At 47.6% G+C, this 12384-nt stretch overlaps 1 protein-coding gene across 9 annotated transcripts in view; it reads left to right on the top strand.

The window, feature by feature from the left end:
• The first annotated feature begins 3346 nt into the window (after window positions 1-3346).
• MLPH (melanophilin) overlaps window positions 3347-12384 on the top strand; it is a 29122-nt gene continuing 20084 nt past the window's right edge. For 3 of the 9 annotated variants that reach the window (XM_075094115.1, XM_075094110.1, XM_075094113.1), the window contains exons 1-6: window positions 3597-3755; window positions 7782-8003; window positions 8205-8341; window positions 9753-9791; window positions 10908-11005; window positions 12036-12164. In XM_075094115.1, coding sequence (XP_074950216.1) covers window positions 3646-3755; window positions 7782-8003; window positions 8205-8341; window positions 9753-9791; window positions 10908-11005; window positions 12036-12164 — 735 coding nt within the window. In that variant the 5' untranslated portion in view covers window positions 3597-3645. Of the gene's footprint in view, window positions 3756-7781; window positions 8004-8204; window positions 8342-9752; window positions 9792-10907; window positions 11006-12035; window positions 12165-12384 lie in introns of all 9 variants that reach the window. The other 6 variants (XM_075094117.1, XM_075094114.1, XM_075094111.1 and 3 more) reach the window with 4 other exon arrangements.

Raw genomic sequence — 12384 nt, 5'->3', positions numbered from 1 at the left:
TGGCTGGGTGCTTGGGATGACCCTATGCCAATGGGAGCCAAAACACCTATTGGAGTCATCCATGGGGTGAGGAACAAAGCTGGAGCTGGTGCCGTTTTAAATCAACCCGTCCCCTGAGCATCATTTCAGCAGCTTATCCCAATCAGCCTGCTGGTTGTTGCCTGCAACACTCTGTTTTCCCACCTCTGAGGCTGCAGGTGCACTAGGCTGTGCACCCCAGCATGGCAATCTACTGCAAACTACTGCTTGTGCGAGGTAGAAGCAGCGTGGCCTGTTCTCCTGCATCCCCAAGTGGCATTTGACCCACTGCTTTGGTGGCAGCTGCTTGTGTGCACCAGCACCAGTTTTATGTGTACGGTGGTGGGAGGAACCTTGTGTAGGCATATCTTCCCTCTGCAGCACTTGGGGCAGCTGTTTGGAAAATTAGGCATTGTTATACTTAGAGAAATCGGGGTTTTTTTCCCCTTGGTTTGGCCAAGCAGGGTCCTCTGCACCTGGAGATGCCAGGCTGAAAATGAGGATGGGGGGTGAGAGTGTTGACTGGTTTCACTGGGATGGCATTTACTATATTTAGAAGTGACTGAATAATACCTTCATCTGTCATGGTTTAACCCCAGCCAGCAACTAAGCACTACAGAGCTACTTGCTCACTTGCCCCTGGTGGGATGGGGGAGAGAACTGGAAGAGTAAAAGTGAGAAAACTTGTGGGTTGAGATAAGAACGGTTTACTGAAATAAAATAAAGTAAAATAGGAGTAGGAATAATAATAATATACAAAGCAAATTATGTACGACACTGATGCCCATCCCATCCCCGAGCAGCAATTGCTACCCCCTGGCCAATTCCCCCCAACTTATATACTGAGCATGACGTCATATTTTGTGGAATATCCCTTTTGCCAGTTTGGGTCAGCTGTCTCGGCTCTGCCCCCTCCCCGCTTCTTGTGCATCTGGCAGAGCATGGAAGCTGAAAAAAGTCCTTTAGTAGTATAAGTGCTACTTAGCAACAACTAAAACATCAGCGTGTGATCAATACTATTCTCACACTAAATCCAAAACACAGCACTATACTAGCTACTAGGAGGAAAATTAACTCTATCCCAGCTGAAACCAAGACATCATCCATGCATTTTGTTGAACTCTGCTTATGGGTTTTAGTCCAGTTATCGGAAAAAACACTGTAAAATGGATGGCTGTAGAAGTCCAGGCCACTTGTCCTATATATCAGTTCACAGTTGTCTTACAAAAGATTACCAAGAACTGAAAAGATAACAGCTCATGTGAACATTATTTTTTAAAGAGTGGCCCTGATTCTAGAAGTGTATGTTTCTCTTAAAGAAGATATGCCAGAAAACCCATTCTTTTATCATCTGGCAAGACTGAAAATCAGACTCGGGTCTGAGCGCCATCCATATCTGGTTTCCTAGGAAAGGCTTGGCTTTTAACACTTCTCTCTCCCATTTTGCCACCCAGATCAAGTGGATTTAAGCACTAGTTGCGCCTGCAGTTAACAGAAAACACATAACTCGCCTTGCCCTTTGCATCCCCACTCCTAACTTCCACCCCATGCACGTGTGGTCACCACAGGCACTGGTGAACTTCATATAACATTGTCTGGCCCTATGACATTCGGTAGTGTCTGTGTGAGTGGCTCTGGATTTGTTTTTTCTTCCTTTTGCATGAGTTCATAAGATTTGGGAGCCTTTATTCATTGTTGGATGATAGGGGAAAGGGCTGTGGTGCGTGTAATTGTCCTCAAAGCAGAGGACTGCTGGAAGCTGGTGGTTGCTGGGTCTGGACTGCTACAAAACTGCTACAAAACTAAAAAAACTGCTTTGAAGGGGGGAGGAAACCTTTCTTTGTTGGTACATACACCACCTAGCTGGGGGAGGAGAGTTTCCCTGAAGAGACACAGTTCCCAGGCCAACATAATACTTGAAATTTATTCTGTGGGACCTGCACCTGGGACATTTTCCACACGGTGGTTTTCTGGCTAAACCGTTGCTTTTTGGGGGTATTGGCATGGCTGAGCATTTGCATTTTTCATATTTTCATGGCATAGCAGGCCACATCTTCCCTATTTTATGCAACCTCCTTATCCTTTTGGAAAACAAAGGATTTGGATCTGGATGGTGCAAACCCCAGCATTGGAGCTCCTGGTGTGATTGTACCAACAGGCCCTGGAACAGGGTCTCATTGTGATGTTAATTAGTATCTATTGACCGGCTCTGCTGTTCAGATGCAGTGGGGTGCACATGGGCTCTCAAATACACTTATGTAAGGAGCAGCCCGACTGATGTCTGGCTCCTGCCAATAAACTAATTGCTTTTGCCAGGACCTCATGTCTGTTGGGAAAGGAGTTAGAAATCAATTTCTGGCTTCTAGCAAATATCATGCATTCCTGATATCCAAGCTCAACATTGCATCAGTAATCATCACTTTTCCTGCAAAAAAATCATCCAAGTTTGGATTCAAAATCCTTTTCTGGCACTCTTCATAGAGTTTAATCTAATCTTTGTTTCAAGTGAGTTACCGGGTGGATAATTCCCTGCACCCCATGGGCAAGTGCTGTGGCTGAGCAGCAGGGAGGCTGGTCCCACCAGCCAGAATAGTTTTCCCTTTCGGTCTTGCTGTCTTGCCCTCTGTTTAGATACCTGTTGGGGGGGAAAAAAAAGCATGGTTAGTATTCGTATTTGCTCCTCTGAACATGAGAAATGGGCTTCTTTTAATATCCAAGGTCTGGGGAATTCCTGCTTAGAGACACAGGGAGTGTTCTACTGAGATAGAGACCAGCTTTGGTAGTTGGATTATTGCTACATACATCCCTTTGGGTATGTAATATGTTCAGCGTTTTTCTTAAAATCCTGTCAAACTATCTTTTGTTGCTAACTGTAAATGAGGAGAGCACTGTGTCCTAATTAAGCTGTTTGCTACAAGCAAAGCTCAGCTTCCTGAATCGCTGCGAGAGCGGTTAGCAAATGCGGGAGGCCAGTCCCATGCCAGATGCTCTTGATTTTTCCTTACAAAGCTGTTAGCAGGGGGGAAAATTGGTTTAATGAGATCAGACACAGAAGAGTGAGCTGGGGAGCAAGCAGTAGGAGAGCAGAGCCAAGTGGTCGGGCAGGACCCACTGTGATAGAGCCGGTCCCCCAGGGTGCATAGGCACAACTCCTCCCAGGGACATTCAGCCCCCTCCCAAACCCCGTGGCCTGCTTTCCCCGGGGAGGCATATGAAGGTTTCATTTGATTCACGCACCCTGCATAAAGCAGGCAGCTAATCTGAGAGTAAACATCTCCCTTAACCTCAGCCAGGCGGAGGAGGTCTGGAGCTGCCTGCAGCTCTGGGCAGAGCCCTGAGGGGAAGGCAGGCCTGCCCGCCTGGGTGACGGGGAGTCACTGCAGCAGATAGGCGCTGCGCCAGTCCTGCTCACCACTCGCCCGTCTTCGTGGGCAGGATTGCCCAGCAGACCAGCTGCAGTGCTGCCAGGAGCCAGCTGGCCTGCCCACAGCTCTGCCTCTGCCCGTTTATATGGGCAGCCACAGAGGTAGGGCTCAGCTCTTCACCCTCCATCAGCAACCCAGGGTACGGGAGAGTCAGTGCTCGGGGTAGCGAGTAACAGGACTGGGTTCAACTCGCCAAGACAAGATGGGGAGGAAGCTGGACCTCTCCAAGTTAACCGATGAAGAGGCCAAGCACGTTTGGGAAGTCGTTCAACGGGACTTTGATCTGCGGAAAAAAGAGGAGGAACGGCTGGAGTGAGTATCTCCTCTCTGGTCTGCGAGTTTGGGAGCAAGCAAGCCATAGCCTCAGATCTCTGTACATCCTGTTGTGTGTGGGTTGTAGGAATAAAGTAATGTGTTGAGGAGGAACAGTCAGGACCTGGCTGTTAAAATCCAACCTGGTGGTTAATAGACTACATTATCAGAGGTGAGGTGATGTGTGGGGCTGCAAAGGTGCAAACTGGCACTGTGCCATCAGTGGTGATGGAAGGTGGTGTCACTACAGTGGTTTATGGGGACAAATATCTGTCCCCTGCTCAGGAAATACCTTTCTGGGGCTTGATGCTGGGGTGGTTCTCATAGGGACACCTTCCCTTGGAGCAAAATATGGGATTTGGCTCCCTTGCTTTTGTTTCATGTGATGGCTTTTGTGCACTTAGGACAGGAGGTATATTCAGTAATTTAGTGGGTCCTGGGAGTCCACAGGCTCCTGAAGGATCCTTGAAAAATAACTGAAAGTAGTAGTAAACCTCTTTTTGTAGCCTTAAATATGCTATTCAGGGGGGCTGTGCTCTTCTGGGAAAGTTTTAAGGGGCCACAGATTAGGAAAAGATTGAAAATCACTGAAGCAATGGATGAATAGGGAATTTGTCAAAAGTGTTGTTTAAAAATGTTCAGTCAGATTAGATTACATTTTGAACATGAGAGGTTGTGGGGTTTTAGGCCTTGTTCATTACCTACATCAGGCATTGAGCTTAACAGTTTCTTAACTTTATTTCAAGAAGCTGCAGTGTACCTGTTCAAGGTCTGGCCACATTCTTATCATTATCCCGATGGGATGGCCTGTGCTCCAAGGCCAGGTTTGGGCAGCGTTGTGCCCCCACTGAGCTCTCATACCCTCCTAGCTCCAAACGTTATGAGGCAGTGCTGGCTCCAATGGCACAGTGATGCTCTGGGGACCAGGAGCTCACTGGTTCCTCTATCAGATCCAGCTGGAAAGGTGAGGGGTGAGAGTCATCCTTGTTCATTTGGGATATCTGCATCTGAGCTGTCAAAGCATTCCCTGAAATCTTGCTGTCATGGGTTTCCACGCAAGGCTGTGTTGGAGCCTCTCCGTTTACACCACTAGCCACATGAAGCTCTCAGCCACATATTTTTGAACCTCCTGATTATTTTTTTGCCTAAGAAAACCCATTCTGTGTGGGAGGCAGAGATAATTCAGTATCATCATCTACTGCCTTCCTCTGCTGGTAGCTCTGAAGTGCAGGATGGAGATCAGACAAGGGTATTTAAAGAAATTATCAACCTGGAAAGGGTGAATATCTCCCTTGCCATGGATCTGAGTTCTGCCTGGAGGAAGGAGGCGGGGACCCACGTTGCTGTGCCCTGCAGCAAAGAGGTGGAGGAGGTGAATTCCTTACCTACTTGACCTTGGTGCTAGACTGGCTTATCTGGGTTTGCTCTGATCTCTGATGCCCAGGAGGATCCCAAAGTGAGTGCCCTGGTATGGGAGGTGCGAGAGGATGTGTAAGGTAGGGGAAAGGTTTCAGGATGCTTTTACCCATCTGCTGCTGCTGTCTCCCCTAAGCAGCATTCCCTCTGTCCTAGCAGTTATAGCTTTTTATTTTTGTTTGTTTAAATTTGTCATTTAATCATGCCCCGTGGAGGGCTGTTGTTAACCCAGTGGTGCCTGGCACTGCCCAAGTCTCTAGGGTAGAGCATGTTACCTGGTCTGAGGCTTAGTTGCCTCTCTCCACACGCTCAGCCATAGCCAATTCCATACATCAGATATTTCTATAATACCTGGCATAGAGCAGACCACCAGTCTGGGAAAGTCTGCCACACTCCTCAATTCCAGACACGGCGCATTTTCTGCCTGTAACAAGCTGGGACATGACGTGAGGTTATGGGAGACCCTGCAGCCATTCACCCTGCTCCCTGTACTCCAACCATCTTCATTTGTTTTTTTAATAATTTGCTTTTCTGTTCACTGGGCATGTCTCAACCTGCAAGCCTTGAAGAAATATTCCCCCCCAGCTTGGTCTTTTTCTTCCCTTTCTGCTGCTTCTCTGCATTTTCTTTTTGGCAGAAGCTATTCACCAACAACGGACAAAGGCTTCAGCTGGCCAGAAACTGCACAACCATGCGAGGGTAATGCTTTGCCCAAGAAATTAAATAATGGCCACTTTGTGGGGCCTCTCCTTGCTTCCTTCCATAAACATCCCTGCCAGTAGCTCCATTTTTGGGGGACGGCTCCCTGTGTCTTTCCTGGAGCTCAGCTGGACCAACCCCACTTCAGTTTGGCTTCCCACTGCTGCCGATTTATTCTGCCGTGAGCAGAGCTGGGAAAGGGCTGGTTTGTGCTGCTGCCAGCAAGAGGAGACAAGAGGCATGTGGTTCCTGCTGGTTTTAAACTGGTTTGGCTGAGACTTGTCCTTCTTTCAGCTGGTCTCAGGGGCGAGGGAGGGGTGGTGAAGGGATCCAACCAGTCTCTGGGAACCAGAAAAAAGCAGCCCAGTGAAAGATGGGATCCTGCTGGAAACAGCCTGAGTACGGGGCTGAATCTAACTGAGTCTAATCCAAAGGTTTTATATTTGGGTGGTGCTTTTTAGTAGCCACACAGAACTTTACTCCTGGACATTTGTACTAGGTCATTCTAAACACTGCTAGGATGGTGAATAGCTGAATATAAAAACTAGGTACCCAATTCAGTCTTTATACTGATTTTTACATGTCTCAGATCCTCAATTAATGCAAGTTGGTGTCACTCTAGTGTAACAGCAAATGCAGCCTGGCATGCTGGCAGTGAGTTAGTGATAATTCTCCTCCAGAGAAAACAAGAGCTGATCCCTAATGTGCAAACTGATTTGGTTAAACAGAGTAGCTTGATTTACATTCATGTCATTCCCACCACCAGCCACATCGCTGCTCCTGTGGACATCCTGGCACCACACTGCCACGCCAGCAAGGCTTCTGCTGTGGTCACCCCAGCATCAGCCTGTCACCCTGGTGGCTGGGGGGCACAGTAAGCATCACTAGAAGCCTTGTGCTTCATGGTGTGTATCTGACGCAGCCTCCAAACCTGATTACTTGAGGATTTTGGCCAGACCTGACTTCTGCTCTGGTAAATGCAACTTCCTAACCCTGCCTAGACAGAAAACAACCTTCTAGGACCTTCCCTACAAGTCAAACACCGCCTCTCAGCCACAGCCCCAAAGGCAAACATACCCGAGGTAGTGCATTGCCCAGGGAACAAACAGAAAGCCTTTGGGTAGTGCAGGGGCCCCCCACTGGTTCAGGATGTGTTTTAGCTGGCCCTGGTTGTTGCTGGTGTTTTGGCCTTGCATAGGTACCTTCCTGCATGGGGACCTGCTCTAACAGCTGGATCTGGATAGCAAATGGTGATGGACTGCCAGGACAAGGTGCTCTTGGAAAGCACTCGTGTTGGCTGGGCTTTCACGGGACCATCGTGAGCATCTCCTCCAGCTGCTGTCCTCTGAATGGCCTCATTACACATCACTTTTGCCCTTAAAATCTCTGCTGAATTTAGCACTGAAGGACTAGATCAAAATCCCTTTTAATCCTTTTGAATCTCAGATTGCTTTTTGTTTGTTTGTTTTTCGTTTTTTTTTTTTTACACTGAGAATTCCAGAAACCTTTCAATTCCTAGATGAACTTCAGGTTCAGAGATCATGTTGGGTTCTGATGCAGATGAGACTTCAAGAGTCACTATTCTGAGGTTCGTGGGATTTATGATCATACAAAGCAAACGGGACAGGCTTTGGCACAACCAAATCTAATCGTAAATTTAACAGTGGCAGATCCTAATATACAGTAAACCTGCCCTGAATCTGGACCTTGCTTCTTTGCTCAGCTTATTTAACTTGTGATATGTTATTTATTAGATTTACCCTACAGCTATTTCCACAAGCTGTGGGACTCACGATGTTCCCTAAAAAATCATTCCTGAAATGAAGGCAGCATGAGGGGGTTTGCCATGTGAGAGTTCGCATTAAAATGCTAGCAAAACCAAGTTCCTGTGTTTTGGGATGTTTTCTGCAGGGAGCTGAAATGCAAGATCCACCAGGAGAGCAGCAAGAGAGAGTTTCTGACAAATCAGTCCCACCTCAATGAAACCCACTGCGTCCACTGCCTCCAGCCGTTCAAGTTCCTGCTGAACAGCAAGAGGCAGTGCCTGGACTGCCACTTCTACACCTGCAAGAACTGCAGCCGCTACAACAAGAAGGAGCAAGGCTGGGTCTGTGATCCCTGCCGCCTTTCCAGGTACTGCTCCTGCAATGGGGGGCGAGGGGCAAGGCGAGCCTTGGGGCTGAGGTTTAAGTACAGTTGCCCAAACTCAGCATTCCTTTATGCTGGTTAGAAAACTGGCTGTGTTTTTGTTAAGAGACAGTTTCTGGGTGAGGGTCTGGTCACCATGAGTGTGGTGAACTGGCTCACCTGTATGTGCATCCTCTCTTTGGACAGGATTGTGAAGATCGGCTCCCTGGAGTGGTACTACGAACACGTGCGATCCCGTTTTAAGAGGTTTGGAAGCGCCAAAGTGCTGCAGTCCCTCTACGGCAGGCTGCAGCCAGGGCAGGGGGTGAACTCTGCATTTTTAGGTGAGCAGGAGCACTGGGGTTTCTCCTGCCCTGATGTGCACAGGGCATCTGTACAGCACTGTGTTGGGATGTGCACCAAGGAACATCAGCATTGGTGCCGCTCTGAATGCCATGTGGTTTCAAGGCTGTGCAAAACATTTTGGGGACGAAGCAGAGGTTCGGAGTGGTGTGTTCATACTGGGAGCAGCAGAGCAGATGTTCTTGGTGGATTTTTTTTCCTCTGTTAAGGTTTAAGGTTTTACCACAGGCTTGAGAATATCTCATGCTTAGTTTTAAAAGTCTCATGTCCTTCAGTTTCTAAGCATGTAAGAGTTGCAGTTCTTGTTTTCCTTTCTTTTAGGTCTTTTTATCACAGGGGAGAGCTTGTGAAATTAACCCAAGTTTAATCTGCAGGTCCAAAACATCCAGCTGGCTGGATAAAGCCAGCTTTCATTTTTTCCAATGACCTAACGATTTTTACAGCCAATGTGATGATGCTCTGGCACTGACAATATTGTGTCAAAATTAGTGAGTAACCTGTCACCATAGCTATGTTCCTCAGAGCTTTGAAGATCTTCAGTGTTTCTGGGATTGGTTCAACACTGCATAAACACATGCTGAAATCTATTGTTAATATGGTATTATTTACTGGGCAGCTGTTAGTTGCCATCCCTAAAACTGCTGCACTTCTTTGCCTATTGCGTTTGGTAAACCAATGTGGATTTTATTCCCATCTTGAGAAGCCAGAAAAAAAGTTTGCACAAATACCATAGACATGAGTTGATTCAACTGTACCAATAGTTCTTTTATCCAGACCACTCATGGCAGAAATGTCAGAAAGAGCATGGAGGGTAGTAGCATTGAATATAAAATTAATGGACTGAGAGATAATTTATGCAGCATTCGATCTGAAAATGCATCAGACCAGCAGAAAGGACCATCTGAGAGAAAACCTAACCAAGCGTGAGGATAAGTGCTTTAGGCTTTTTAAAATTGAGATTCTGATACCTTTTTCAAAAAGAGATGACTTTGATGTTATTCCTTCATTATCACCAGTGAATTGGCTTGACCCTTGAACAAGCAAGAATCAACTTGTGGGATGTATCTCTGGTTGCAGGAGGTACAGTAGAATGACATGAGACCATTGCATTTTGCGTGGCCATCTGCTGTTGGCTGTGCCTCCCCCTGCTGCTGCACTTCCAGGCACATCGCACCAGGACGAAAGGGGTGGCAATAAGCTCTTTGACTTTTAAAAGTCAAGTCCTGTCTCCAACTGTCTGTTTTGTTCTCTCTAAAGAGCCTTTTTGATGATTGTGCCTTGTGACAGCTAGAGAATGAGAACTCCAGTTAACCATAGCTCTGAGGCCTGTTCTCTGTGAGGTATCTGGAGAAAATGTGTTTATTTTTTACCACCATTTTTCTTTTCATTTAGGTCTTCATGACAGAGTTTACAGCCTGCCAGACATTAACAGTAAGTAGACAAAAAAAGAATTGCAGCATGCAGCTTGCAGTTCAAGAGAGGTTTCCAACGTCTTTTCCTCTTCACACCCCCTGGCTACGGGCACTCCAGCACTGTTTGGTGTGGCTGGACCAGGGAGGATGTCTCTCCACTGTGGTGGAGGTGGACTGTAATGCTCATCTCTTGCACTGAGGTACACCTGGAGTATCCAAGGGTAGACTCAGATACAATAGGGCTTTCAGTTACATGCCAGACTTGAAGCTTGCAAGTACTCATGATCTCAGTGCACCTGTGTCACATGTTTAAAGTTAAGGAACCCACTGAATTTGTGTCTTCAGGTTGCGTTCCTTAGGAGCCCTTGCAGGAAAGATTCACGGCACCTTGCCATTTGATATAGGAAAGAGCATTTTGCCTACCTTGACTTTGGACTTGGTTTGGCATTTGTGCTTTCCCAATGTGCTGCTGGGCTTGGCAGTGACCTGGGTACCAAGGCAGGGACCCAAAAAGGAACAGGTCACTGATAAATAGCAGAGCTGGCTGGCTGATGGGAACCAGGAATAGGAGAGGCAGAGCTGTGTTGGGCTGAGCTGTAGTGTCTTCAAACACTGGAGTCACCCAGGTGGGCCCTGGGGTACTTTCTGTGGTGCAGGTGTCCTCCATCTTCCTGCAGTCGTCACGTCCTCATCTGAGCTGGTGCACAGCTGGAAGGAGAATCGACGAGAGGCCAGCCAAGCTTTTGCAAAATCAAGTGCTACTGGTGGATATATGCAGTGTTGCCTAGGAACTGTACCCCAAAGATCTTCTACCCTACAGACCTTAGGCTGTGGTCACTGCATGCCAGCTGCAGCACCAGAGCTACCTTAAGGTGCTCCTGTCCCTTCCCATCCTTTGTCCTCTTCCCTTTACTTTTACAACCTACTGGCCATGGTGTAGTATGCAAAAATTTTAAAAAGAAAACAAATTTTGGGAGGTATTTCTAATCTGGAACTTTTCATCCCATACAAGAAGCATGGCCTCACCTACAGGTGCATTGGTGTGACCATCACGGTGGGGACTTACCTCCTCCAGGAACAGGGTGCAGGAGTGCAGGAGCTGCCCACGCACAGCACGCCGTTGTCTTCCCTGCAGGTGAATGCCAGATACTCACCAGCGGTGGCACTGGGGGGGAGGACAGCGATGATGAAGACGATGTCTTTCATGGAGCTGAAGCAGAGTGCTACAGCAGAGTAAGCATTTCATTCTGGGGCCTCTTCTGCCTCACTCTGTGCCCTCAGCTGCTGTTGGTATGCCTTGGGTGGTGGTGGTACTGGCCTTCTGTGCCACGTTCAAAACTGGGCCATTCTCTCTGTTTTCCTTTTCTGAGATCAGCCCCTCTCCCAGTTTGTGTAGAAACAACCAGGTCAGTAGAATCACAGATACTTGCCCTCTGGAAGAAAGACCTGCTCTTGACACTCAGGAAGACCCCAATTAGTATAAGCATCCCAGCTCCTAACTGTATAATAAGCACCCGCCTGGTTTTTTTACTAGAAGAGGTACCTGGTAGAGTAGCAAAGCACAGCTGGGTTCATTGATTTATCTCTCTTTTTTTTCTGGGACTATGTGTATGGATTGAAATGCAGATTAAGCAGCCTGATGGGAAGTGTATTTGTCCTTGAAGCATGTGTGAAATCTGCCAGTGTGTTTGAAATGCTGGTACGGTTACATACGTAACATCTCAGCCTGTGGCTATGGGTATGTGCTGCATTTCCCACACTTGATACTTCATTTTGATCTGCTTCTGAAGTCTTAGAGGGTTGTCCAAGCTGTTCCTACCCCAAGGCAGCTAAGACCTCCAAATATTTGGGGAGATCTGCCCACAGCATCCTTTTTCTGAAGGTGGGAATATGCTTCAGGACTCAAAAGCATCTCCTGGATCTGTCTCTGAGCTGTAATGTGGCTCAGCTTTCCCCTAGTGCCTTTATAAACCAGGATAGAGCTTCTCTCTGTCTGCTCATGGCCACAGTCCTGAGCCAGAGACTGTGGAAATCAGGAACCCACTTTTCCTTTACTCCAGTTTAAGCACATCCAGCCGTATATGCCTGGCTCCCTGCAAGCAGGACAATGTCAGACCCAAATTTTCTCTGCAAAAAGCAGGAGCGCTGCTTTGGACTGTGCAAACTCAGGCAAACTAAGGAGACAAGGGCCCTCTCTCCCCCTTTCTTCAAGGTCAACTGTGTTTTATGCTGAATTTTCCTTTCTTACACTTCCTATGCTAAGATGCACAAGACAAAGCGCCTGCTGTCTGTCCATCCCTTTGATTTTGAACTGGACTCGGAGTACTCTGCTCAGTCTCGCCGCCAGTCTGTGCAGCTCTCTCCAGCAGCCAGCAGCCCGGATGCTTTCCAGGTACTGGGAGAGTGCTGGGGATTGCTTTCCTCTCATCGTCTTCCTTGCTACCTCTGCTACCTCCTCCTTCAGCTGGTGTTGAGAGGTGATGGTGCCGATCCTCACTTCCCGTAGCCCGATCCTCACTTCCCATAGCCCGACATGCTACCTCTTCTCCCATTTCAAGTGTTTTGCCTAAGGCTGAGTCAGGAGTAGGACATCTGACCGAAGTGAGGATAAG

This window comes from Phalacrocorax aristotelis, chromosome 5, assembly GCF_949628215.1.
Source record: "Phalacrocorax aristotelis chromosome 5, bGulAri2.1, whole genome shotgun sequence".
In the NCBI taxonomy this organism is placed as follows: Eukaryota; Metazoa; Chordata; class Aves; order Suliformes; family Phalacrocoracidae; genus Phalacrocorax; species Phalacrocorax aristotelis.
Note: the sequence above shows the minus strand (reverse complement) of the source record. Positions and strands in the feature narration are given on the sequence as shown.